This window comes from Myiozetetes cayanensis, unplaced genomic scaffold, assembly GCF_022539395.1.
Source record: "Myiozetetes cayanensis isolate MyiCay16 unplaced genomic scaffold, myiCay2020 scf12, whole genome shotgun sequence".
NCBI lineage: Eukaryota > Metazoa > Chordata > Aves > Passeriformes > Tyrannidae > Myiozetetes > Myiozetetes cayanensis.
This window is the reverse complement of record NW_026086826.1, coordinates 3,820,235-3,847,783: the sequence shown is the minus strand read 5'-3', so window position 1 is coordinate 3,847,783 and position 27,549 is coordinate 3,820,235. Positions and strand designations below refer to the sequence as shown.

Sequence of the window (27,549 nt, the reverse complement as noted above, 5' to 3'; positions counted from 1 at the left end):
GATACTTGTGTATTTGTCCTCAGTGGAGGGGACACAAGTTAATGCTCACTGGGAGCCCTTTTGGTACAGGGAGAGGAGAAGTGGAGGAGAAATGCCAGGTAACAGCGCAGTTGTATCATCCCGTTAACGCTGCACAACTTCCATCCCTCCGTGAGCAGAGCTGCTGCGGTGTCTGATAAGATCATCTCTGCTCTGGTTGCCTGATGTCTCCTATCAGAAATCTTCAAAGGTCCAAACGTGCTGTTGTTGAGATGGCAAGCAAAGAGAGAAGAGAGAGAGGGAGAGGGTGGATAAGATCACAATTTTCTTCTCTCTTGATTGCAAGCAGCTTATCTGAGTTTAACTGTTGTGGCTCGGCCTGTCTCCGCAAAACTCATCCCCTTTTCTTGCCTTCCTTTCAGAGGGTTGACGAGTGGATGGCAAAGGAAGGCCTCTTAGATCCCAGCGTCAAGTCGATTTTTGTGACCTGTGGAGACTGGGATTTGAAAGTGATGTGAGTATGGAAGGGGAGGGAGATTTTTCTGGGCTTTATTGCTCCATGCTTGCCTGCAGCACCTGTGTCTTTGTCCTTGCAAGCCTGCAACTGTCCCTAGTCATTGTTTCTTAGGGAAATTGTTGTTTGCTGTGCATAACTGGCAGTGGAGAGTTGTTTCAGAAGATGGGTACTGGGCATAGTGCAAGATCACTGCCTAGGTTATTCCCTGTAGTGAGTGAATCTTTTCAGAACCCCAAGAAAGGTTTAGACTGGAGTTTTGTGATGCTTTCCTTTTTATCCCATATACTTTCCAAAGGGGTGGATATTTCTGAGTGCATACATGGAATGCTGGTTTTGTACACCCAAATCAAGTGATGGTCCTTACCTGACGCATGCAAGGCTTCCTCTCTGTCATCTTGGCACAGTAACTTGATATGAATCACAGAGTAGTCTTTGGGACAGAATACAAAATGGATCTGGCATGATTCATTGGTGTTCTTATTGTTAAGGTCATCTTCACCAGCTGGGTGACTGTATCTGGTGGGGACCTGCACTGGGATCTGCAAGTGTTGGTGTATGTGCATGTTTTGTCAGGAAAATCGCTAGACCACCAACCTAAAAATGCTATTATAAGAACAGAGTTAAGTGTCTAAAAATTACATTACTTTAATCTGTAAAGTGTTTGCAGATCAGTGTCATATTGTGCCGAATTCCCTTGGATTCCTATAATCTTGCTTCAGCTTTTCATTTCCCCGCAGTGCTGGGTAAAGACTGCTGTTGTTATCACACCAGTAAAGTATGGGCTTGACACATCCAGTGCTAAACTGACAGCCACAACTCGTTAGGAATATGACTTGGTTTCCACTGTGACATTGGCTTCCCCAAGTTGGAAGCCTGAACAAACCGCACACAGCCCAGGAGCAATCAGCCCCAGTTCTTCCCTGCAGAGTGGTCTTTGTAGAGTGGCAGCTCCTTGTCTTTTCTTGGTGTGATTAGTGAGACATGGGATGGGAGGACCAAAGCTCAGCTAGTGCAGATGCGAAATTGGCCATGCTCCAGTCAGGGGGTGGTATGTGAGCTTTTGAGTCAAAGTCTGGCTCTCTGCTCAGGCTGTGTCCAGAGCTGGTATATATTGCAGGTTCCTGTGTTAGCTGCTTAAATGAAGAGTGAGGCTTATCTTTCTTTAATATATAATGTTTAAACTTCTGTTAGAGACCAGCACAAACAGCTGCTGTGCTAAACCTCAGTTTCTCATCTATTCTGTTTTCTCTGTTCTTTACTCCTGTATTGCTGTTCTGAGAGCCCGGTTTACCACTTTTGGGGATGGTTGTAAGAAACAGTTATCTTTGCTTCAAGCCCATCTTTCCATCGCCTTCACAGTGGGCTGACAAGGTTACCAGGTAATGACATCCTGACTTGGCATCTGTATGGAGTGAGCAACCTGGATATGTTGGGTGGCTTTTCTTTTCCCTTCAGGGCTCTACCATGGGCAAATAGAGGTAAAGATGAGTCCCATTTCTGGTGAGCTGTAGGAGTTGTGGGGTGAGCTGGCTCAGCAGGACATGCAGTTCAGGAGCAGAGATACACAACTTCACCATTTGCAGTGGTCTCTCGCATGGCTTGTCCCTCACTAGTCATCTGGAAAAGAAGACTCCACTTCTGGCCATGAGGTTGTAAGCGAGTGGTTCATTTCTCCCGCTCCCTTTTAAAAAATTTTTTTAAACCATTAACTTCAGAATTCAATCCTGAAGCATCTCCAGGGCAAAGCAGAAAATACATTTCGTGTCTCCAGCCACATGGGTAGCAGGAGTCTGGCTGCAGCTGCTTGGTGAGTAGCACATCACGCCGCTCCGTCGCCGATTGGGTGCTGCAGCGTGTAGCGTCACATCTGATTAGCTCTGTGCCAGTGGATGAGGCTCGAGTGAGGACTCCCTGCCAGCTCTGACTTGTCTCATTTCCCGTTACTTTTATCCGTCACCACAAATGCCGAGTCTCCCTCCTGAACTAATTAAGTTTGCGTGTGTTTAGACACATTGCCAAATAGGGTTTAGCAAAGCAGAACTGAGCATCTCTTTTTAAAAAGAGAGAAAGCAGAGAGCTGAAACAAGGCTGCTCAGACAGGGAGATAGAGCCTCAGAGGTGTGGAACATCCAGGAGGTATTCCAGAGAATCGCCCCATGCTTCCCTACAAGGCTTGTGGTGTAGGTGGTGCCCTTTGCTACTGGGCTGAGACCACATGCTGGGCACAGAAGGCACTGGGGCAGTAGGAGGGGAGGTGGTGCTGCTTGTCCACATTTGGAGGAGTGTGTTGGTGAAAGCATTGTGTGGTAGAAACCCGACTGGGTTCCAGAGGAACTCAGGACAATGAGGTGAGTGCAGCGCTTCCTGGCTTAAGGAGCCACCACTTGTGGCAGGTCTGCTCCTAACTATGCTCTTTCCTTTCTCAACTTCCTTAGTAATGACAGCTACTTGCATAGTACCTGCAGAGCAAGTTGCAGTCCTCTTACTTGTGTCTTGAGTGGTGTGAAGTTCCTGTCCTCCACTGTCCTTAGCTTGGCTGGTAAATCACAAAGCCTTGTTCCAGCAATGACCTGGGCATTTAGCTTGACTCCTGTCTGCATGTGCTGTTGAAGAGTTGAGGCATGATGTCTTCTGGACTGGCCTGTCTGCTGTGAGGGCTTCCAGTAGGTGCCAGTGGTAGGTGCCAGGACACTGGAAGGCCCAGTGGGATGAGTAAGCTGGGTGCATGGAAGTGTGTGGAACAAAGAGGAGGAATCTACAAGCTGGTCAGTGGTGGATCCAGGCACAAGGTGGGGAAATAGCCCTGTCTAAGCCAGGAGTTGCAGTATGTTAAAGAAAAGCACCAGAGGAATAGTGACTGTCAAGGTATTGCTCTCTGCTGATGGTGTTCTGGCACTATCTGAGTCTGCAGGATTCAAGCTGGAAACTCAGCTGCTGTAGGATCAGTGAAGCCTTTGCTTGGCTCAGAGAGCTTCAGAGAATGAGGCACTGTGTGGCTACGAACTTGGTTGCTCTGGAACACTGGAGCTTTCTTGAAAAACCACAGAGCTGTTTGTCTGGCTTCCCTCAGACAACAGGGAGCACTAGTCACAAGGAGTTGGGTGCCCAGAACAGGACACCAAGCGTCTGGGAAGGGCGTGTGGAGGTTTAGCATGAGTTGAGGTTCTTGGCCATGCTGCCAAAGGCTTTGCTGTGGGTGTGGTGGACCATCAGAAGGAGAGTCCCTGTTGGAGGGATTGGTTACTGCTGGAGAGAGCCTGTTGTGTGAGATGGCTCCGAAATGAGAACGCTGATCCTCTATGGGCTGTGCTTGGATCAGCCTGCTTTCTGTGCTCAGCTGTGTGTGAACCAGGCTGGAGGTGGGGAGACGGCAGCTCTCCTGCCACCCCTCCCCTTCCCTCTTGTTAAGATGCAATATCTTTAATGAGGAAAACCTCTTGAGTAGGAACATCACCTTTCTTGAAGGCTTGTCCTGACAAGGCAGTTCAAGCCGACAGAGTCGCATATCAACTTCAGCAAATATCAGTCACTCATTACAGAGAACTCTTCTTCCCCCCACCCCCCAGTAACACCCCTCGTTCCCAGACAAGGGAATGAATCACACTCCTGCTCTTGAATACATCATGACAAGTCGTGGTTCTAATGAGAGAGGGCCATTCATTCTGGGTGGAAAGTTCCCTGTGTCGACTCAGAAATGTTATTAATTAAAGAGAGCTACCTGAAGCAAAAGATGAAAGGAGCACCAGACCTGCCAAGCTAAAATACGAGTGGGGATACAGCCTCGTTAGGCACATGGTCCTCGGGCCTCTGCGTGCTCAGCGGGAGGATTCCTTTAGCCTGTTGCAAGGAGCTATCCTCCAAGTTTAACAGCTCCAGGGATGGATTCAGATACCTGGTGTAGTCTGCTTTAGTGCTTGGGCCTCATCCTACACCTAGGTTGGAACTGCCACTAGTCATTAAGCAAACGGTGTTGATGTGGCATTGGGGGGTGAGGGTGATGGGCCTCTGAAGGGCCGAGGGAGCCGCTGACTGCAGGAGATGGTCTCATTGGAAAAGAGGGTTCTTTAGTGTCTGCCAGGGTTGAGCCCTTGTAATGTAAGCTGTTAACTGTGGTCTGTCACCCCTGAAATGTTGAGTTGCCTCTCTCTGTGTATGGAACCAGTTTGCGGGCTCTTAAACACAATGTGAATTAATCTCGGCAACCCAAGAGGCATTTTTACTGTGTGTTCATAGATGCAGAGCTGAGATACGCTGAGGTTAAGTGATATGCCTGTGGCTGTGCACGCAGGCAGAGGCAGAGCTGAAGCCTCATGTGCCAAAACTCAGACCTGCACCGTAATGTCAAGAGCATCAGTTAATCCTTCTCCCCAGTTTCGGATCATTCTGCAAATGCACTGAGTATAGCTGAAAGTACATGTAGGCTTTGGTCTATATAACTCTGACATAAAGATCCTTATACTGCACTTAGTGTGGCTGGTCAGAACATGCTAATTTATGTCTTCACAGGAAGCTACTGCTCAGAAGTTTTTTATTTTCTTAAATAAGTGTTAAAAGGCAAGTACTCTCTAATATAGTGATAAAACACAGTGAAGTGTCTTGAAATGTTTATAGCCCTTGGTGCTCTTCCTAGGTTGGATATTAGTAAATTCTAAGCAGTAAATTATACCATTGCTTAATTTTACTGTTTAATTCTTTCTCTGCAAGTTACACAGGCTGGGAGGATGCTTGCCTTCTCAGACCTGCTCTGAGTGTGGCAATGGGCTGCTCTTTCCTGCCTTCTGTCCTGGAAATTTGGTTTGAGATCAGCCTTAGGACATGAATGAAGAAGGATTGATGGTGTCAGTGTCCCTTGTGCATGCTGTTCTTTATCACGGGACCGGGAGGGGGTTGGTAGCCTCTGCTGGGGGAGAAATTGCTGATGGCCACTGACTGGAGTGAGTGGGACCACTTGGGTAGCTGTGAGGAAAGGCAGGAGAAGGTGTAGGGTGGGCTGGTTGGGTGGCAGCAGGGCAGGAGGTGTGTTCAGAGGCTGGCTTTGAGAGTAACAAGAAAGATCTGGTAACTGAAAGTTGGTGTAGTAACCTGTGTTTAAAACTAATAAAATAATTCCTTTCCAGTTAAGATCTTCGGATTAGCTTGGTGGTGTTGCTTTTAGTGGGGATTGTTTTGCCTATGGTGTATCTCTTTACACTATTTCATTGGCTGAAGGAAGAGGGTGGTGTGAACTACAGTGCAGGAATGGGACTGAGTATCCAGGGTCAGGAACCTTTTGAGTCAGCTTTGCTGATGGAGTCGTTCATGTAATTACATCCTAAAGTGCTTTGCCGGAGCTAAGCAAGGGGGAGCCTTGTGAGCATGCTCTTCTCTAGCACTTACAGGGAGTAGCACTGACCCCATTCACTTCTGCGACCCTGCAGTCCAGCTTTTCATTTTTAAAGGAAATGATATCACTTATGCAAAATAAATTTTGGATTTTAAGATTCTCCCTCTGTACGCTCTTAGTTAAAATGAATCTATCAGACTTGGCTTTTGTTATCCTTGTACACCAGTTTCCCTTTTCTTGTCTGTGTTCGAAATCCTTGGCTGCAAGTTACGTTGTCCGAGGTGTGTCATTCTGGGAATGCCTTCGGGTTAAGCTTTGGACATGAAATCTTTGCATAGGAATCATCATGCAGTGGACTGTCACCTTCAGGTCTGCTACTTGTCTGGCATGTCATAGCAAAGACATTTGTCATAGTCAGGGCTGTACTGGCCACAGATTTATTGAGCTGTGATGCCCAGTGCACTCTGGGGAGCAGGATTCTGCTGCCTGGGAATTAAGACCAAACAAGTTGCAAACAGTGTGAAAGATGGTGAAGAAACTTGGAATAAATTTGGTGTGTAGGGGAGAACGAGACAGGCATTGCATCAAGTGCTTTATTTCCAGTGCTGAACCTTTGGGATGGAGTAATGAATGGAGAAGGTGGATTTTCCATCCCTGAGTAACTTAAGCTGTGTTTGAAAACAGTCACACTGAACTGGATGCAGGTCATTGGTCTCAGTGGCATCTGCTCATAGAGTAAGGAAGCGTAATTCCCTCTGCACCAGGAATCACTAAGGTGAATTCTGTGTCCAGTGTTGCAATGAATTCAGGCAAAAGGTTTGAAAATCAATGGATACTTGGTGGAAAAAAACACCCCGGCCTCTGTCTGTATGAGAACCCTCTAACAGCAATTCAGCATCGCGGTGATCCTGTGCCGTGGGGAACTAAAAAGCTGGTTGGCTTGGGGACTGCACAGGATAACCACTGGAGGGTTGGTTGCCATCTGAATTTTTTTGTCCATGGCACATGTAAAAAACAGGATTAGCTTCACAAAGTGTTCATTTTCTCTTAGAACAGCTTAATTTTTCTAGTGTTAGACAGCTATAGCATTTCATGCTGGGGCTGAAATGTCATCTGTCTTTCTTTGGATCCCTGCTCTTCTTACTTCCCAGCCAAAGCAAAGCAGTTGTGTGTTGGCATCAGTGCTGCCCTCCCAGTGGCTTGACTGGGAGTGATGCACTTATGTCTTCTGTGCCTAGAGAGCTCTGCTTGAAGAATACTGCCAGCCTGGGAGCAGCATCCTTCCTCTTTGACTTGCTCTACCGTGTGAGTCCATAGCTTTCTTCGAAGCGTTTTATTTTGTTTGCATGTTTATTTCCTATTGGGAGCCATTTTCCTGGATGGGTTCAGTCCCTTTCCTCCTGGAGCTCCTGGCTGGCAAAGACCTACTGGGCCATCTTGAGGTCATCCCTGGTATTTTCCCTCCAGCGTATTCTCACGTGCCTTGTCCAGCGACTCTCTGTATCTTCAGGAGTGGATGTCTGGGCGTGTGCAGGACTTGGGAGGACACTGCAGCTGCAGACTGACTTTTTGAGCTGAGTCCATTCCATGTTGGAATCACCTTTTTTCCTGTGTTTGGCCAAGGTGCTGCCCTCAGCAGCCTGGCACCCCAAAGATGGGTGTCATGTGCTCAGAGATTGCTGTGGATCAGGTGTTAGCATTGATGTGAGACGTGGAGGTGGTACTAGAAGAAAGCAGAATAGAGAAGTCTGTGGGAAGAAGACTTAGGAAGCAGAATGATGTCCTGATAGGGTTGTGTATGGGAAGCTCATACTGCCCAGTACTTCATCCTGCCTTGGTCCCACCAGCTTTGCCTCCCTTGGAGCAGGGTTTACTCCTGCCCTCTGCCCAGCACCAACACTCTGGGGACACCCTTGGTTTTTGCTCTGTAGGTGCCCCTTGGTCATCTCTAATTTCCCTGCTTCAGTTTTTCCATGTGGGTGTTGAGCCAGGTCTCGGTGTTGACTGTCAGCCAGCATGTCAGAGGTGCCTGGGCACCAGCTGAGTTCAGGTCCCTGTTCCTGCCTGGAATCCTGTCTATCCCTGCAAACTGAGCGGATGTAGGAGCCTGGTGGGAGGTTGCCAAGACCTCTCCTCCAGCTCACCGTGCTCCCAGCTCTGAAGAGTACCTTTCCATTTTATGGACCATTTAGCTTCCCAGTGGTGATCCTAATTCTTCACAGCATGTATGTGCCATGTCTTCATTATTAAAAGGACCCCTGAAAAGGAGCTGCCCTCTAAGTCAGTGCTCTTCCATGCAGTTAATTGCAGGAAGGTTTTGCTTGGACTGTGAGGCTTAATATTTCCAAACTCTCCCTGTGCTAAGAGGATGAATTAATACCCAGGTCTCCCCATGGCTACAGGGACTGACCCTTGTGCACTGTCACTAAGCAGGCAGGGGAGAATTCTTCTGCTGGGAGTAGTTCAGACTTGGAAGTACTCTGGAGGAAGTCCAGTTGGTTTCTGCATAGAGCTCAAGGATGCTTTCAAGGTTGTCTGGCCAGGTGTCTTTCATCTCTGTATCCTTATACTGTGTGACACTTCAGGTGCCAAAACAGCCTCCATTCCTTGGGGGCCAAAGCAAGAGCCACAGGAAAGGCGTGATTACCTTGGACTGACAAGTCAGCTGAGGGATGGATGGCTGCGATTGCACAGAAGGTGTGGGATGCGTGAGTGGGTGGATTGGAGGTGGTTCAAGAGGAGGTTCTTGTCGAGTCACTGTACTGCTTATGAGAAAACAGCAAGCCATTCAACTGTGTATTTCAGGTGTGAGGAAGCTGCTGGGGTCCCCTGGCACTGTGAAATGCCAAGTGAAATGTTGCTGCCACGCGGAGCACAGCAGTATGTTGTAATTAATGAATCTGTTATAGGAAGGGCACATGTGAGCAGTCTGAAGGGTTAATGTGTGAGGGTGATAGGCTTAGGCAGGCTTAGGTTTGTCATCAGGATTGCTGTGTTTGGGAAGCATCCTCTAATGACAAGACCACATGAAAAGAAATTGGGTCTTGCAAGGAGAGCACTAAAAGTCATCAATTGCCACAGTTGTTTTGCATTTGCTGCAGGCCTGAAGCAAATCGCTGGCTTAAGGAGCTCTAAGCACCTGGGTGTTGCACTGGATTTACAGGTAAGGTGAAACTGAGAAGGGGCTAAGTAATTAATTCCTCTTCCTGTGGCCAAGGATGGGGGATGATTCTGACTTGCCACTTCTCCTCAGAAGTTGCTTCAGAAGCTGGTAAGGACTCTGGTTGTGAAGCCCAGGAAGCAAAGAGGATCCCTGGGTGCCTGACAATTCCTTTTCTCTGTTGGTTCTTTCTTGCAGGCAGCCTCGGGCTGCCTGTCTCTTTGTTAAGAGAGTGACAGCAATGTGACACCGTGAAAATAATTACTAACAAATCACGGTGGTGACTGCAAACAGCTCGCTGTCTTCAGAGGCATGTCAGGGAGCATTAGAGCAGGGCCGTGGGAGCGGCAGAGCGGATAGGGGCTCCTTCTCTGCTCTAGGCTGAGGGAAGATCTTCGGAGACCTTTGGCGCCTGCCACCCCCACATCATTCCCTGCTCGTTGGCTCTTTTTTCCTTTCCTCCTTTCCCTGCCTTTGCCATCAATAATTAAGCCCATTAATTGCACAGTGAGTTTAGGAAAGCTGCTAATGGTAAGTAAGACAGGGCTTCTGCCTTCCCTGGATTCAGCAACCAACCGCAGAGCAGTGGAAAAATTTCTGGAGAGGTATCGTGGTCAGAAGCACATCCAAGCTGCATTTCCTACCTTGCAGCCCTTGTGTATTGCCCTGGGCAGTAATGTTTGTTAGCAGCGTGCCCCTAGGAATCCATGGGCTGCTGGTACAGTTGGAGAAAAGCCCATGTCCTTGTCCTGGGGAGCCTCCAGTCTCGGTGAACCTGAGAGAGGAGGTTTGTATTTGTGGAGAACATTGCAGCAAATTTGCAGTCACCTGGCATGTCCAGCAAGAGAAGTGGGCAGAGGAGCGAGGATGTTCCAAGATACTGTAGAGATGGTGCCAAACAGCGTGACTGAAGCTGCAGGTGAAGATGATCCTTCAGAGAACAAGCAGTGAACAGATCATGGGTGAGGAAGGTGGTTGGTACCAAACAGAGCAGCTGGGGGAGTTTCTGCAGGGATGAGGCCCCTGTGGTTGTATTGGAGTGGGAACCCTTCTGCAGAGCTACACAGACAGAGTCTGAGGAAAGCTCTCTGTAAAGCCTCTTGTTATGTTGATATAAAGCTCTGTCCAAAGGAAGAGTGTAGCAGAGATACTGATAGGAAACTGTAAGGCAGCTGCTGGCTGAAGTGTCCTTCAGCAGCACTGATAATCAAACCCCTGGGCAAGCCTTGAGAGGGGAGCTCACAGCCTCCCCTCCCCTCTTGCTCCTGGTTGGAGAACGGGCCATGCTGTCTGGCAGGTCTGCAAGGGGAAGCAGAAGGTGCAGATGGGAGCCTGCTCCCCAGCGCCTGCTCTGCTGCACAGCCTTCATTCCCATTCCCTGAGCTACTAAAGTGATTTCCCCGACTGTCACATCTGTAAATAATGTTGCTGGTGTATCTAGCTGGATGCAGAGTGGCGATGGAGGGGGGGAGGGCTGGCGCTGAGGGTGGCCGTAACAGCCCCTCTCCTGGACTCATGCAATATTTATGCGGGGCTGGGAGTCGGCGGCACTGACCTCCGGGTCGTGCTGTTAAACAGCTCCCGCAGCCCCTGCATCCTAATTGCTGCACTTGTCCTTTGCTCTGGAGGATTCGGCGCTCCTTCTCTCCGGCGAAGCAAATACTAATGGCAGGCCTCTGCTCGGAGGTGGGGAGCGGTCTCTTCCCCACAAGGAAAAGGCAAACTTGTTTTCCCCTGTGCACGTGTAATTTACAGCTGCACAGAAACCTGTGCTCAGACCCTGTTACACAACTCTCTTCACCACTGCCAGTGCGCAGGCTGTGCTGAGAGCCCATGAAGCTGCTGTGTGTGTGATTTTGGGTTGTGTATCGTCAGAGGGGTCCTTACAGGATTTAGTTCTTCCCTTTGGTGGGGAGAGGGAAGAAGAAGCAATCGCAGAAGTCAGTTGAGAGAGTAGATCTGGATGAAGTGGTGCCAGAGGAGGGCAGAGGTGGTACCAGGAAAGAAGAGGGGGTCAAGCAGCGTCACAAGACAGAATGGCATCTTTTCTTGTAGATAAAAATGATCTGCTTCATTGAGTGGAAAGAGAGGTGATGCAGAAGGCTGGAGAATCCCTCTGTGGGTGAGGGGCTCTTCCCCTTGCAAGTGGTACAGCTGTGGCTGGAGGTGGACAGGTTTCTCACCTTGCAGACGGGGGCTTTTCAGCTGATTCAAGTGGTTCAAGAAAGCCCAAAAGATAAAACTCTTTGTTGCTAGAGCTGCCATGATTTTTCCCCATGCCATTTTGCTGGGCTCTGTCCTACCTGGGGCTTCACGTTGGGTGTCTGCGAGTCCAGTGACCTGACTGACCACCCACGTCCCTTATGCTGCCTTCCTGGGTTGGCAGGTCCCCTCTGTGACTGGAAAAGTGCTGTTTAGACTGGAGACTAATGGCCTTTAAGTGACATGATTGTATTATGTTAAGCGTCTATAGGCTTTACCATTAGGCACTAAACAGTTTATGACTCATAGCAGAGAAGCCCTTGTCCTGAAGAGTTGATGCGCTAAATGGTCTGGACAGGCAAGGTTTCCTCCTGCCTGTCGCAGAGCAGCTCTGAGGAAGGGCTGGGGCAGGGCATGTCTCCTCAGTTCCAGAGCAGCACCTTGCTCTAGGTCTCGCATGTTCAGGTTTCCTGAGGAGAAACACTTCTGCAATGGGAATTGTGCAGTAGGAGGAGAATTGTGCTTAATTTTAGCTAAGTTTTAGTGCGTGTTTTGGTTTTGAGGGGGCTTAGACATGATGTGTTGTGGGTGCATCTGTTTCATCCAATATATTCCCTTATTCAGTGTGTAATTACTGTTCTGCAGCAGGAGTCTGAATGTTCCCTCTTAAAGCAGCTAGTAATGCAGAGAACTAGGCGATTACTAAATTAGTGTCTGTATGAAAGACTTATTAAGAGACCATATAGACAGAGAAAGGATACGCTCTGTGTAATCAGGCTCCACTACAGCATGAATCATGGAATAATTTAAATAGAGATCTCTAATCCAGCCACCTGCTCAAAGCAGAACTAACTTCAAACTTAGATCAGTTTGCGCAGGGTCTTCTCCAGATGAGTTTGAATGTCTCCAGGGGAGGAGATTTCACCACCAATCTGTTCCAGTTCTTTATTACCTGCACGGTGGAGAGTTTTTCCTGATGACAAATTGGAAGTTCACCTGCTGCAGCCTGTGGTTATGATGCGTGACATTCACTGAGAACATGCCTGTGTGGTAGATGTACACAGTATCCAATTTTGTACACTCCTCTTCATAAGGTGCTGTATAATGTCATGTTTAGCGAGCAGACAGACTGTCACACCAAGCTTATGTGTAGAAATCTGTTCTTAAGGGGTTTTCATAGTGTCAGGTTCCCAAGGCTGGAGGGGCGACCTTAGCCTTGGAGAGGTTCCAGTTTCTCTTTCCTTGGGAGCAGTGTCATGCATTTCTAATGTCAAAGGGAAGTCCACTCAGTTGTTCTCCCTGTCTGGAAGGGCTGGTGAGAGCATTTGCTCTACCCCTCCACAAATCTGGAGTAGTGTGAAGCTTCTGCCTGCTGCACTCCTAACCTCAGCTGAACTGTGGAGCCAGCAAGCTCTGGTTTCCTGCGTGGTAATTAAATACTTATTTAAAAATATAAAAGCTCAATTCTGATCCTACTCTCCCTGGCTGTTTACTAACTCCAGGTAGAGTTACTCCAGATTTACTCCCACGTGCCTCGCAGCAGAATCAGGCCCAGTAAATAGAGCTATGAATCTTTTTAAGAGAAGCTGTTAAGCGGTAGCACATAGATTTATTGTAGCATCATGTGTGTGCAATTGTTGATGAACATCTTCTGTTGGAGGCTGAATACCTGCTGTGTTACAGCCTTGCTTTTAATGTTGAGATAGCATCTCTGCCAGCATCGAGCTGACGCACAGACAGATACCCATAAAAGGGCCAGATCTCGCATGGTGTTAAATGCCTTCATGTTTCATTAAGGTTGATGGCAGTGGAAGGCACACAGTGCTTTGCAGGACAAACGAGTCACGAACGAGCCACTTGCCCTGTGTGCTTTGTGTGGCAGAATTATGTTCCCAGTGTATACATTGCTCTGGTTGCAGTCTGGGATAACAGCCTTTTCAATTCACTGGCTAGCTGCTTGGAAAGCGTGGATGTTGAAGTTCTCCCAAATTTCTTAGTATCCAGCAAAAATTTAGAGAATAGGGATCAGGCTGTTAGCATGTGATGGGTGTTCAGACATTTCAGCCAGTGCTGCTGAGTCCCGAGAGTTAAGGCTTGCAGCTTGCTTTTTAGGCTTCCTAGGCAGAAATATGCCTGTTAGAGAGAGAATGCAGCGCTGTCCAGAATGGGCATCACAGAAAAAGGAAGAACATCTGAAAGTGCCAGGTATTAGCTTCGCTGCTTAGCCTGGGTTTTTGGCCTCATTACACTAATCCAATTAAAGATTGATGGGAAAAGATAACACACACTCCAGTGAAGGGGGTTGTGTGGCAACTTTCCTTCCTGGGTGGCTGGAGTGGCCCAAGTTACGTTGTGCATCACCACACCTCCCCAGGCCCTACAGACCCACTGGTTCCCCCATGTGCCCTGGTGTGTGCTCTTCTCCTGCATCGTGTCTCTCCTATTACTAATGGAGCATGGATGCATTTTAGCTGCTGGTCAGCCCTCATTAATATCCAGAGATGACAGGTTGACATTTGTAAAGAAGACTTGCATTGACCTTCATGTTGTGCATCGGTGCGGTTGCCATACAGTGCCCTGTGCTGGATGCTTCTTCCTGCTGCCTCAGGAATGCATTTGTGTTAGCAAAGGGACAGGCTGCTCTGTAACCCTTTGCTGCTGCTGGGAATGCAGGCAGTGTGTTTGGATGTCTCTGCATCCCTCTGTCCATCCCAGGACTGTTCCCTTTAGAGCCTCCATCTGTCCCAGTCAGTGGTACTGGGGAATTTTGGGGTTGCACTTCTGGCTCCCTTGGGTACTGGGACCTTAGTGGAAGACAGCTTCATGCCAGTGATGATGTCCCGTCTGCTTCCTTTTTCTGGCTCTTGTCTGGGGATGCAGCAGAAGAAAGGGCTGTGCTGCCCAGGCATCCTGAGTGCTGTCAGTTGCCTGTCTCTCCCCCGACCCACGCCATCCCAGCTCGAGGACTGCTGCAGCCTGCTTGGCAATGACATTTATTAACAGAGGGGGCTTTGAAAAGAGGCAGGCTGCTCCTGCAAAGGCTCCTCGCTGTAGCTCCGTCTCCTCTCACCAGCCCGTCTGAGGCAATGGCTGCTGGTGTTGAAATTCATTAGTGTTTCCTGACAGGCGATGGAGGCTTGCTCTGTCTGTTCCCAGTTCCTTGCTCTCATGTCCCTGCTTCATGCATGCTGATATTTAAAGCTGATGTGTGGCTCGTAGGCTTGTTGCACTGTGACAAGTTTGGGGGTGGTTGAGAGAACTGAGAGGGTGGAAGGAAAGCAGAGAAGGGAGGGAGATGGGACCTGTCTCCGGGTTTCTGGGGCTTTTCAGACCCTCTCCAGATGTATTGTCTTTCCACAGCTACTGCTTGTGAATTTTAAGTGCAGCCATGCAGGGGTGGTTTGTCCTGCACTGATGAGGGGCAGAGAGGAACGGCACCATGGGCGCGTGGGGTGCAGCCACCTGGCAAGGGCTCATCTGGTGGAAAGGAAGAGCAGGTGGGCTCCTCTGGCCCCTTGGCAAGTCTGTGGGGCTGAGGAGTGTGTGAGTGGAGAGCCAGAGACCTGGCAGGGGGTTCGTCCTTAGCTTTGGACAGAAGCATGTGTGGGGCCTTGGCCTCTTTGCGCTGAGTGACTCCAACACCGAGGAGACATCTGCCTGCCAAAGCCTTCAGTTACACAGGAAAGTTGTCCCAGTCTAACTGGAATTCTTGGGATGAGGGAGTTGGGGTATGGGCGCTTTTTTTGAGGTGTGTATCAGCACATGCTTCGGTTTTCACAGGGTGCAGTGTGGCATGGGCAGTTCTTTGTGGCTGGGAGGCTCTGCTCGTGTGCGGGTGCTGTAACATCACAGTGTCAGAGGCCTCCTGGTCTGGCACGGTGGTTTTAGCAACCTAAGGTTGCCTTTTTGCAAGGGTATGGGGTTACATAAGCTACTTTAAATTCCTAGCTCTTGTGGGGTTAGGTGCAGAGAGATGCAGCTTTGCCTGTTATGGAGCTGTTTCTCTGCTAAAATGTCTCAGGTGCCTTAGCACAGAGTGTTATCCCTTTGCTATCTTTCTCTGTTGAGAGAGGACACCCAAGCTTTCCTCTTCTCCTGGCAGACATCCCACTCTAAATCAGAGCAGCACCTTTGGGCTGCACGGTCCAGAATGATGCTTTGACCAGCATTGCTTTGAACTAAGGTGTCAGGCTGAGGGGGGTGGCTGTCACCTAGGTGCTGTTGAGTGCTGCAGCATCCAAATAGCTTCCTTCTTCAGTGAAGGATTTCCAGGGCAGGAGCCTGCCAGCCCTCTCCTTCGTAGCCCAGTGCACTGGAGTTGGCTGGGACACGACTGAAATGTTCTGCATCTCTTACAATACAAGGTCTCCAGGGCATGGATTTTTTTGGAAGGTTGAGATTGGTTCTATAAACCCCAAGATTTAATGTCTCTTTATCTTCCCATAGAGGGACTTGTTCTTTTAACTGCCTCAGTATCGATACACCCAGTGTGTAGCAAGTGGCCCAATTTCTTTGTCTCCTGACATCCTGAACCCAGAAGCAGATGGACGTTAACCAGCTCTGATTAGTTGGGAGAATCAAGCATTAATTTTTTATACACCAGGACCACCTGAGTGACGGAAATCAATTACGGCTGCCCCTCCCCCTTCCATATTAATGTGGTGGCTCCGAGCAGAGATGGAGGGACCTGTTGAAATGAGAAACCCCTATTTCTTAGTTTGACCCTCTAGATAATTAGGGTTAAATTGATATGCTATCGCACTGGTGACACATTTTATCTGCCTCTGTTTGTACAAGAGGATACAATAGTGGAGGAAGGACCAATTTGTGCCCTGCTCTAGCTAACCAGACCGAGATAAAAGGTGTCACTAGTACGATAACGTTCTTGCCTCATGCTCCTTTATTGTTGCTCAATTTGCCTTTTTTTTTTTTTTTTTTTTAATCCTGTTCTTTTTCTTTCAATACCCTTGGTCATATTTTAACTCCATGCCATCGCATAATGACGCCCTGCTAAATGTGTGTGGAGATAGGCAACTCTGGCTGACAGCCTTCCCTGATAACCGAATTCCAGCCCATCCATCACTAGGCTGCTCTCCTTAACTTAAGGAAAGTGATAACTAAAGCAAGGCCGTTTATCACCGCCGAGCTGTGCGTTTCTTGCTGCCTTGGAGAGAGCTGGCTTCGACGGGAGAAATGCAGCCATGTCACCTCGCCTCCTATTTGCATCCCGTTCATCTCCAGGCCCCATTTACCCTGCAGGGTGGGGGAGCAGGGCTGGGTGGAAATCGGAGCCTGGGGTGATGAAAGCTCTCTGAAAACAGTGCAGAGTTGCCACTGCTGACCACAGTCTGAGAAGGACTTGGACTCGCTTGGCTGGTGGAGGAGAGTGTACCACCCGGTGTCACTTGCTCTTCTGCCCAAAGGGAATCTGCATTTTGGGAGCAGGCAGAGGTTGTGCTCTCCCATCTCTGCTGCTGGGAGGACAGAGTACCAGAGCTGCACCAGAGGCTGGAAGATCCCACAGCCATTCTCAAGCTTCTCTCTGTCAAGTGCAGTCATACCCAAAGCCATGGCTGTTTGGCTGACAGGGTGGTTTTGAAAGCCGGCTTCCTTCCCAAGCTGCGAGCGCTTCAGTGTTTGGGGAGGCAGTGAGACCTCGTTCAAAAACTGGAAGGATCATGGGATGTTGAGTGCAGTGAAATGTGCCATCATTTCTCTTCTCCCTTACCTGAGGGAGGGCCAAATCCTGAGCTCTCTGCTCAAGCAAAGCTGCCCTCAGTGTGCGAGGTTGGCTCTGGCAAGAGCAAGAAGCCATACTGAGCGTAAGAGCTTGTTTATCAAATGAGCTCAAGTAAGTGGTGGTGCTGATAAATGGACTTACTTCTTTACAAGCCATGGCACTTCTGTTCCCTGGGACAGCCACAGGTGTGCCTTATTTGCTCCAGCCTGGAGAAGATGATAGAGAAACTCCAACCTGCTCACCGGGATGAAGAGTGGGGGTACCACTGTAGCTTGGGTGAGCTTGGAGCTGGGGAAAAGACACTGCAGGAGTGTTTTCCTTCCCGTAGCTATCTGGGAACCTTGTTTTTGTGCAGTGAAAGTCTCCCCGTTCCCTGTGCTGGGAGTGCTGCATACGCAGACTAGACCAGACCCACGTAGCAATCCTTTGCTAATCCTTGCTAAGTGGCTGTATCCTCACTGGCCTGGAGCCACCAGGCCTTCATCTTCCAGCTCAGGGAGGAGATTGATGCTTTGGCCCATGCTGCTGACAGCCCATCCAGGTTATGGTGTGAGTGTAGGTCTCCTAGTGCTTGAAAAACTTGATGTAGCCTCTTTGGTGCTGAGGTGAAATGAGGGGAGCACAAGCATGGAGGGGGAGGGGAATGTCCTGAGGTCACACAGCTTCACAGGCGGTTTCTGGGGTTGTTACTTGTTTGCAAAAATGCGTCATTTATTTAGTTGACATATTTATTTGGAGCATTTATTTTCTCCAATTAAAGACCCACTGTCCAGCGCCCAGGGCATACTGCCATCAGTCTCAGGGCGGAAATAGAACCAGACTGTCCGGTTTGCTAGGCCTTTCGGTCCCACAGGGATGGCAGTGTTTTAGATGTCATCCATTGCACTGGGTGGTTAGCTGTCAATTCCTGTGGCTAACAAGAACAATGCTGCACTCACTTCTCCTGGGCCCTGTCCAGATGTTAGGTGAATTGATAATTATTCCTCTAACTGGAGCTACACTGAGACCTGTATTAATGAAAGCCTCTTGAGCTGGGAGGAGAAACTCAGCTTTAAGTAACATACCTTTTGCTAGCTTTTCTCATCATCCTCTCTAGCTAAATGTGAGGAGTCTAAGAGCGGTTGAACTAATCACATGTCTGTATTTAGACCAGTTGTTTGTTTTTGATGGTTCCTTGGGATTTTTTTTGATTTGGGCACCAGTAGAAAGCAGCTTTCCTGGAGAAGGAGTTTCTTAACATGCTGGTGGAGACTGGTGGGGTCTGTGTGGATGTCTTGAACTTATGTGTAAGGCTGTAAAATGAATGAAAAGGCTGCTATTTATGTGATGGCTGTTCCATTGTGAGGAGTGACTCCAGGTGGTTTGTTTCAGTGCTTACATCAGATGAGCTGTGCCCAGAGATGAGACTGTGCTGTCAGGTCACATTGCTTACCCTGCAGATCGCCACAGACCTGCTGCTTGCAAGCTCGTTCTCTTGACAGGCTTCCTGCTTTCCAAGAGCTTCCTCTGTACCTTCTTATTCAAATGTGTTTGTATGACTTAAATTATTGCTCCTAAATGAGGACTCTTGCATCTTCTCAGGACCAGGCATATAATTTTGGCTCAGGGAGTCCATTCATTTCTTAGCCTAAGCAGGGCAAAGGTGGTGCACAGGTGGATCCCAGTGTGTGGTGGCTCTGTTGGCCACATATTCCCAGGAGATTCTCCTGGATATGTTTGCCAGCTTCCTTCATTCCTTCCCATAGAAATGGAGGCATCACCAAGACCAGACCACTCTGGCACTACCCTGGGTCTCGCATTATCTACAAGTGCACTATTTGTGCTGCTCCATCATCTCCTTACTTGGGGAAATGTCTAGAGGGATGCTGCCCTGTTCACCAAAGGGTTGGGAACTGGGCTGAGCACTCAGGTGCTGCCTGGTGCACTGATGGTGCACCCTGGCTCAGTGTGATGTATCTACACCGTATCCACTTCTGAGCAGAGTGTTCCTGAATTTCACTCTTGGGTCTGAAGGCTAGTCTGGACTATTCACTCTTTCCTCTGTGGAGATGGGAGAAGACTTTGCCCTGGACGTGGTGGTCTGTGTTGGGATGTTTGAGCAGCTGATGCTGACAGTCATAGCTCTTCCCTCCTCCTCTACAGCCTCCCCTACAACCCCCATGTGCCTGAGGAAGTTGGGAGATTCCCCACCCCCCTCTGTTTGCAAAAGCCGATTTCTGGGGTTGTGACTTTTAGCATGCACAAACAGCTCTAATTTAGTCATTTATTTAGTTGACATATTTATTTGGGATGTTCCTTTGCTTCAGTTAAAGATCCTGTGACCAGTGCCCCAGGCGTGCTCAGCAGTACGTGAATGAACAAGATCCATCAATTACTCTTGATCAGATCAAACTGGCCGGGAAAAACTCGCATAACTCATGTCCCTGCACAGGCTCGGCTAGAGCCACACAGTTTGCAGCTCAGCCTTCCCCAGCTGAGGGGCACGTTTTAGCTCCCATGCAAACACGCTGGGATCAGCACAGTGTGAGAGAAACAGCTTTCCTGGGGTCCTGCTGTCCCTTCAGGCAATCCAACTCCCTTACCGGTGCCGTTTTGTTTTGAGCTCTGTTCCATTGGCTCGCTGTAGGAAGGGAGAGGGTAAATACATGTGCTGGCAGCTCTGGCTGCTGTGCTCAAACCCCTGGTGAGACAGTGTGCAGCACCCTGCGTCCTCAGAGTTGTGACTGCTCTCTTCTTCCAAGCACCTGCTTGGAAAACAGCCTCTGCCTTCTTAGCCCTAAAACATCGGTCCTACAGCATTGCTACCACCCAAAATTGAATGTTTTGTTGCCTCCTTCCCTCCCTCGTGTCTCCTTCAGTGTTTTAACCATAAAGGCCAAATGCAGAAGCACCAGGGCATGACAGGTGAATTGTCAGTCCTGTCTGCCCTGTAAGCTGCTAAGCAGGATGGTTTTCCAGGGATTTGTGATGGGTTCACTTAGCTAAGGACAGCGCGGATACTCCAGTCATGTTTGTGTCTTAGCCACTGCGGAGAAGAGCTGAGCGCTGCACTTGCTGTTCAAAATGTTTAGTCCAAAAGGTTTCAGCAGCCTAGATGTGGCTGGATGTATATTAGTCTTAAGCAAAGCTGTGCTCTCATGAGATTTTTTTGCCAAGAGCTATGGTCCTTCTGATGTGCGGCATGTTACAGCAGACTCGAGGGTCTCTTCCATCTCTGAACAAAATGCACTTAAGAAAACAGAGTTTGTGTTGTCAGGACACTGATTGAATCAAACTTGCTCTCTTCTCTCTTACAGGTTACCAGGACAATGCCAGTACTTAGGGCTGCCGGTTGCTGATTACTTCAAACAGTGGATTAATCTGAAAAAGGTACTTCTGTGCAAACTGCCATAGTCCCTGTCTCCCTCTCTCCCTCCTCCCCTTGTCCTTCACTTTTCCTCTTTAAGGAGGTGTCTAATAACTACTGCTGTTTTGCATTGAAATGAGTTATTTCCTCAGAAGCTGGGCTGAGCGAGTCCTCCAGCTCCCTATTGTATCTCCTCTAATAGAGTGTTACTGTACTTGATGGGATGTGTTCTGCAGCTGGGGAAAATCCCATTGTGGCAGGCACAGTGCGATGTCTCTGCATAATAGTGGGACACTGTGAGACCCCTTTCCAGTGAAGGTTGTGTTGTCGCCAGTGTTGCTGGCTCTGTTTTGTTTTGCAGGCGTATAAGGCTCCTAGGAGCACGGTTCCCTTCAGGTCAAATTCTGGTTAATAAATGTGGAAATACTCCAGTATATAGGAGCCCCTGGTGGTCCAGTGGTAAAGGCGCCGCGCTGTCACCACGGAGACCCGGGTTCGATTCCCGGTCAGGGCCACTCCCGGGCAGGTGGGGCTCGTTAGCCCTTAAAGGCAACCCACCTACGTCCTAAGGACCTCGCTGCCACCGTCCAAGCTCGCTTGGCCCCGGCAGATGAACCTTAGGATTAAAGGGTGGGCTCAGTTCCGCGCACACTGTGTCTCACCTAAAAAATCCAATGCGCAGGCTGGAAGGTGGAAAGACCTTCCCCGGATCTTCGCTCGCGAAGACTGGCCATTAAAAAATTAAAATTAAAATTAAAATTAACTCCAGTATAAAAATCAACATTTCCCTTTGTGGCGTGGGGAAGGGGAGATGTCTCAGCAGCACATCCACCTAAGAGACCAGTGACCACTTTATTAAGCAAAATGCCTTGGACTCAGTACTGTCTGGTGCCTTGTCTTGCTCCATGCCTTCACTGAGTGGTTAAGGGACAGCCTGCTGTGCTTCCACAAGGTCTCCTCTGGCACAGCTGCTCTATCTGCACAGAAAAATGTGGTGGTGCCATAAGACACCAACCAAAGTGAGAAGAAAAGAACAAGTGTGATGACAAGCAGTAGCAGGGTGAGAGAGGAGGCTGCTGTCTGTGCACAAGAGAAAGCTGGGGTGGCCCTCCTGGTTAAACCTTTGGATAAGATTCCCTTCCCCCATCCAATTTAGTGCTTTATTTGGGTTTCTGTGCCTTTTCGTGGTAATTAGGGGTCTCAGCAACCGAAATTTGCTTATAAACAGCTTGTTGTTCTTGTGGGCTTTTCTTTTGTTCTTTTATTTATTTATTGTTTTAAATGGAAGCGTGAGTGACAGGCTGAGCGGCCGCAGAAGGACAATTTGCATGATCTGTTCCGTCAAATAGGGTAGAACATGAACTTAACAAGGGATGCTGGCAGCACATTCCTGGCTGAACTTGTCAAAGGGTCTTGTATTTCCCTGCTGTCAGAGCAAATCTTTTGGCTGATTGCTGGTCCTTGGTAAATGAAATCTGAAAGCACACTGGGGCATTCTGCAGTTCAGTGACCATTAATGATCGCCATTTGAAGTTCACTAAACTTCCGGTGAATGGATAGCAGCTATATAACCAGCAGGTTGATGGCTGCAGAATAATAATACTTTAAAAAAAAAAAATCCCAATGTACTGTGATGTTTGCTAAGAAGTAGGTTGATCCAGCTCCTCCTCTGGGCCTCTGGATGAACAGCTTACAACTCCTTCCCATAGTTCAAGGCTGCTGCATTTAGTGTGTTGGGAACTGGGATTCTCCAAACCATGGATGTCCAGACACGTGGCTGTTCTTCAGGATGGGTATTCGTGTACTGCACATCAGCAAATGCTGTGACACTAAGCTGAGGGCTGCTGAGCCATCCATGAGGTCCCAAGCTAAAGGCAGGAGCAGGAGAGAAGCTGTTGCAGCGAAGTGTTCCCCTTCCTGGCACTCTGAAGGTGTCACATATTGAGCATGTAGGGTGGGGGCACATGGGTGGGGTTGTCCTCCCCTGCACACGTAACTTGGAAAGGAAAGCTTCAACCTCCTTCAGATCATGTGAGGAGGGGATGTGAGAGAGAAATGTTCATCTTCCTCCAATCCCTCCAGTCTTTCTAAAAAATGAAGTTTTTCTAACACTTCAGTATCTGATGCCCTCAGACACACTGTGGCTCCAGGGACCCCACATCCCTCTGGGAAGTGACCCATGTTGCAGAGGACAGCAGGGATATCTCCTGTCCTGTGACTAAGAGCTGCTTCTCCTGCGACTTGCTCTTACCCCAGGGTGAGGATCTTTCCATGCCACTCACTGCTTTCAGGTGCTTATGGGGCAACTGCCTGTATGTTTTCACAAGAGAGGATTTCCAGCTTAGATAACTAATTCTGTCCAAGTAGACAGACCCAATGGAGCCTCAGTCTCTATTGAGTGAGCTCCCAGTGTGAGACAAATAAAAGTGGACAGGTAACTAGCCCCCCTGTTCGTCCCTGCATAGCTCAGGTGGCCCTTTTTCCCCCCCTCTGGCATGTTCCTGACTTAGAAATACCTCGTAGGCTTAGTCTGCCTCTGACCTGATCCATGAAGTGAAGGTGTTGGGCGGTGGGCGGGTTGGGGGGTGGAGTGTGAAACTGATGATTTCTAGGTCATGGATAATGCAGAGACTTGAATGTTTCAGATATCAAGAAACCAGGCACATGTGACAGCAGTATTCTGCAGAAAGGCCCCACCTGCATTTTCTGCCCCTTCTTTGGGTCTCTCCTTGTGAGGAGTGATAGCAAGAGGACCTTTCTGAATTAGAGAGCTCCTTCTCCAATTACACAGACTTTGTGTACCTATATGTAGTGCAGTAGCAGATTCCCTCTGCCCATGCACACACAGCTTCAGGTCCTCTTTGTCTCTGTTTTATATAATTTTAAGAAACAGTCCTTGTCTGTACTCCCTCTGTCAAAGCGTGGGATGCTCCAGAGCTCAGCAGTCCTTCTTCCCTCAGTGGTGAGACAGTCTGTCTCTCATGGTTCATTGGCCAATAAACTCCTCCCCTTGTCTCTGCTGTGCTGCAGGAGTAGTTGAGGCAAGAACCCTGTGCCTCCAAGGCAGCTTTCACAATTTCCAAGACTTGCCTCTGGGGCAAGCTGAAGACAGGAATTGCCCCTGTGAGGTGCCACGCTTGTTTTGCCTCAGGCAGACCTTGTTGGATTGATCTGGCCGTGCAGGTGGTGGTGAGCTCCACACCTGATCGCTGCAGCGGTGGCCACAGTGTCTTGGGATCTGTGAAAAACCTTCTGTGGAAGAACAGACAGGAAAAAAGCTGCCTGTGCACTTGGCTGTGTTTGCTGAAGTTTTACCTTGCCCAGTGCCCCCCCATCCTGCTAATGCATCCCTTCCATCAAGCCTGATCGGTGTTTGCTGACATTTTTAATGTCACTGAGCGATCTTGTATCTCTAGTGAACTGTCAGTGTGGAGCTGACTCGGGGCAGAGAGTTTATCATGTTCTTCACTTCGATTAGCTCAGCCTTGTGGGAGGGCAGCAGAAAGCAGAGGAGGCTTTCTTTGAATGCTGCAACATTTCAGATATCCCCCTAAACCATCTCAACAGAGAGCCACCATCCCGTCTGCCAGCTCTCCTCAGGTGCCTGTCATGTCGATTCGCAGAAGCCCCGGGCTTAGGACTGAGGTGCACAACCTGAGCCACATCACTGGAGCTGGATGCTAAGGGTGGAAATAACAAAGAGTGCTTCATGTCAGGAGAGAGGGGCACCAGTGGAGTAATACGTGCAGAAAGCAGGAGGCCGTGGGTCAAGATTTATGCAGAAAGGAAAGCTGCTGCAGCTAACAAGCTACAACCAAGCTGCTGCCCCAAGAGTATCCTCAGGTATCCTGGATAAATTCATTAGTGCTTTTTCTAACACGAGCTCTCATTTGTGCTCCCTCTGCTCTTTTGGGAGCCTCTGTGGTTTATTGTTCCAGGTCCTGCTTGAGTTAGCAGCATGGTTGGTCCCGTGATGAATCCTCACCGCCAGGACTGGAGCCAGTGCTGTGTTAGGCTGAGGACGTGGTGCCTGCAATTGCAGGGTGGCCAAGCATTCCTGACAATGGGAAACCCGGCAGGCAGCAGGAATGTCAGCACCAACCAGGCTGGGAGCACATCACGGAGAGGAGAGTGGTTTGGTGGAGGGAGGATGAGGAGGAAGAAGAAGAGTGAAGATAGATTTTCTAACAATGAGCTTGTGCAAGAAAATCATTAGAAGGATGATGAGGGTGTGAAAATGGCCAAACCGAAGGTCTAACATAGATTGTCTCCATGCCAGAGGCCAGTAGGTGATGCTTGCAGGTGTTACAGGGAGAGCATGGCTCCAGTCAGCTTTGTCTGATTCCCAGCAATTGTCTCCTCAAAGACTGAGAGCTGGCAGCTGTCCCTGGACCACTGTGTTTAGTACCCACTGTTTTTACCACATCTGTCTATATAAAACTTGTACATCCTTTTCTGAATCTGCTCATGCTCTCAGTTTCTTCAACATCCTGCAGCAATGACTTTTGCTATTTAATTATGCATCAATTATACTCTGTTTACTCAGATGTCGTGTGAAGATGCAGGTCCCCTTGTTTCTTTTAAACCTACTGTCAGATCATTTTCTTGGGCCTAGGTCTTGCATTGTGTGATGGAACAAGTAAGTGTTTCTAGTTCTTCTCCATGCCACTCACTCATGATTTGAGACCTCTGCCGTGTTCTTGTTTAATTGTCCCTTCCAGCACAGCAAAACTTGTCAGAGGGCTGGTGCAAAGGCATTTGCAGGCTCTGTGACTCTAGAACTGGCTTGTGGAAGTTATTAACACTGGGTACACTATCCTGATCTTCCCTTTTTTCTGTGGATGTTATACTATTAAAAGATAAGAGGAATGGTTTATGTATCCACTAAGGGTTTGTTTTATTCCTTGTTTTTCAAATGATATTTTATTTATTAAAAAAAAAAAAAAAAGACAATCTTCATACCCATCACAGAGCTGTCCCTTTCTCAGGATGGCTGTCCTGGCACATTTGACCCTCTTTGATTTCTGTTCACAGGGTGAAGCATATCTTTAGATACAGGAATAGTTGTTGCTTTAGGAGTGACAGAACAGTGGTCCTAATTTGACATCCTCCTGAAACCCAGGAGAGTTTTTATGAAAGGCAGGAGTGGAATGATGTGTGTGAAGAACTGCAACTTTCCTTCTCTGGGCGTGATGAAACAGAGTTGACAGAGCCTTGGGGAGCACAACGTGACCATGCTGGGGTGCAGTGGTTTTGTGCAGAGCTGGCCTTCTCCAGGGCCAGTCTTTATTGATTTGTAGATATTCCTGGTTGGAAGCAAACTGTTAATACACATGCACAACTGTTTTAAGGTCACCTACTTGCATTGTGAAATCTGACAGAGGAAGCATGTAATGGGATGTTTTTGTTAATATTTGGCTACTAGAAATAAACATCTTAAACAAACAAAGATTTGCTAACAGCTTTCTGTCTCTCCTCTGAATTAACAATTCCTTCTGCCTTCGGGGTGGGAGGAGGAGCTCTGAGTGCTTCTCAGACACTTGGTGCTGAAGTGTCTTGGGGATGAAGATCACTGAAATGGGTACAGCTGAGAAATGGTTTATGTTTTAACCCAAATGCCTGGAAGTTGCCTTTGTGAGGTCTAACTTCTTGAGGACTTAACAGTGATTGTTATCAATTGCCTGTTTATTGAGTTAGTGGCTGCAGGGAATAAATTGCCTAGTGAGATTAGAAATGCCAGAGGAGAACTCTTCAGGCAGAGTGCTTCATGGCCAAAGCATCAGGCACGTGAACAGATGTTGCCTCTGAACTGGGAAGAGCTGCTCTTACACCCACAGTGCCCAGTGCTTTGCTGGTTTGCAGCAGGGGTGCACGTTCTGAGACTCTGTCACACCTTCCTTCAAGGGGGCCTGGCCTTGCGTGGCTCCTCATCCCTTCTGCAGAACTCTTGGCTTTGGAAAGTCTCTCAGAAGGCAGGAATGGGAGAGGTTGTGAAAGGCAACGCAAGGAAAAGAACAACTCCAGGGTTAAGGGGAGTAAGAGTATCTCTTTCATGGAGATGAGGAAAGAAAAGTGTCTGTGCAATAGCACTGGTTCGAAGGAAATGGAAGGAATCGCTTATAACAGCCAAATGACTGTGTTTAATAAATACTTTGCTCTGTATTTAGAAAGGCAGGTGCTGCCATATTGCTGAGCAAGATGTTTGCTGTTACAACACAGTTTTCCGATCAAGTTAAGTGGTGACTTTTGGTTGGCATTTTGCATAGCGGGTTTACAGGAGTTTTAAAGAGCTGGCTGAGGCGCCCTGGACTATTAATAAGTCTTTGAACATGGGGGAAGTTCTGGAGGACTGGAAGAAAGCTAATGTTGTACCAGTAATTTAGAAGGGCAAATGGGATGACCGATGAAGTAATTATAGCCCTATCATCTTGACATTAATTCTGGGCAAAGTAATGAAAAGCCAGATATCATAGTTGATTAATAAAGAATGAAAAGAGGGTAATATAATGCCAATCAATGTGGATTTATGGAAACTAGATCTTTTTCAAACTAACTTGATATTTTTTTTATGAGAATACATGTTTGGTTGATAAAGGTAACCATGTCAATGTAATATACTTCTGGAAGGCATTTGACTTGGTACCTTATGACATTTTGATTAAGAAACAAGAGTGATACAAAATCAACATGGCACACATTACATTGATTAAGAAAGAGCAAACTGACAGCTCCTAGCATTTAATTGTAAATGGATAATCATCACGGAGTGCATGTCTTCCTAGTGGGGTCCCACAGGGATCTATTTCTCAGACCTCTTGTATTTAACACTTTTATCAATGCCCTGAAAGACAACATAAAAATCATTTTCGATAGCGTGTGCAGATAGTGCATCCACGAGGCAGCTGCTGTTGGATTTATAAACAGGTAGTGGTGAGTAGGAGCAGAGGGGCTGGATCATTTCTTCCTTTGGAACTGGGATGGGATGTATGTCATGCTGGGTCCCATCACAGCATCAGAAAGATTCCTGGAAACTTGACGATTGGACAAGAACTGCAAGACCTGTGGGAACACTCACCATGCAGTAAAGACCCCAGGAGCCATTTAGGGTGCCAGAGAGAAGGGTGAGGGAGACTTGGCTGTAGTCCCTAAATATCTAAAGGGAGAGCCAAGATGTGGCAAGGGGTTCCTTCCCTCTAGCAGACAAAAGCATAAGCAGTTCCAGTTCCTGGAAGCCAAAGCAAGGTAACTGAGGTGCAGATCTTTATGGTGTGGAGTAATTAAC

General features: G+C 48.2%; 1 protein-coding gene across 2 annotated transcripts in view; it reads left to right on the top strand.

Moving 5' to 3' along the window:
- The window catches only part of ERI3 (ERI1 exoribonuclease family member 3), a 129,622-nt gene that overhangs the window by 30,851 nt on the left and 71,222 nt on the right, over positions 1-27,549 (top strand). For both annotated transcript variants that reach the window (XM_050306484.1, XM_050306485.1), the window contains exons 5-6: positions 402-493; positions 20,218-20,290. In XM_050306484.1, the coding sequence (XP_050162441.1) occupies positions 402-493; positions 20,218-20,290 (165 nt within the window). The remainder of the gene's footprint in view (positions 1-401; positions 494-20,217; positions 20,291-27,549) is intronic.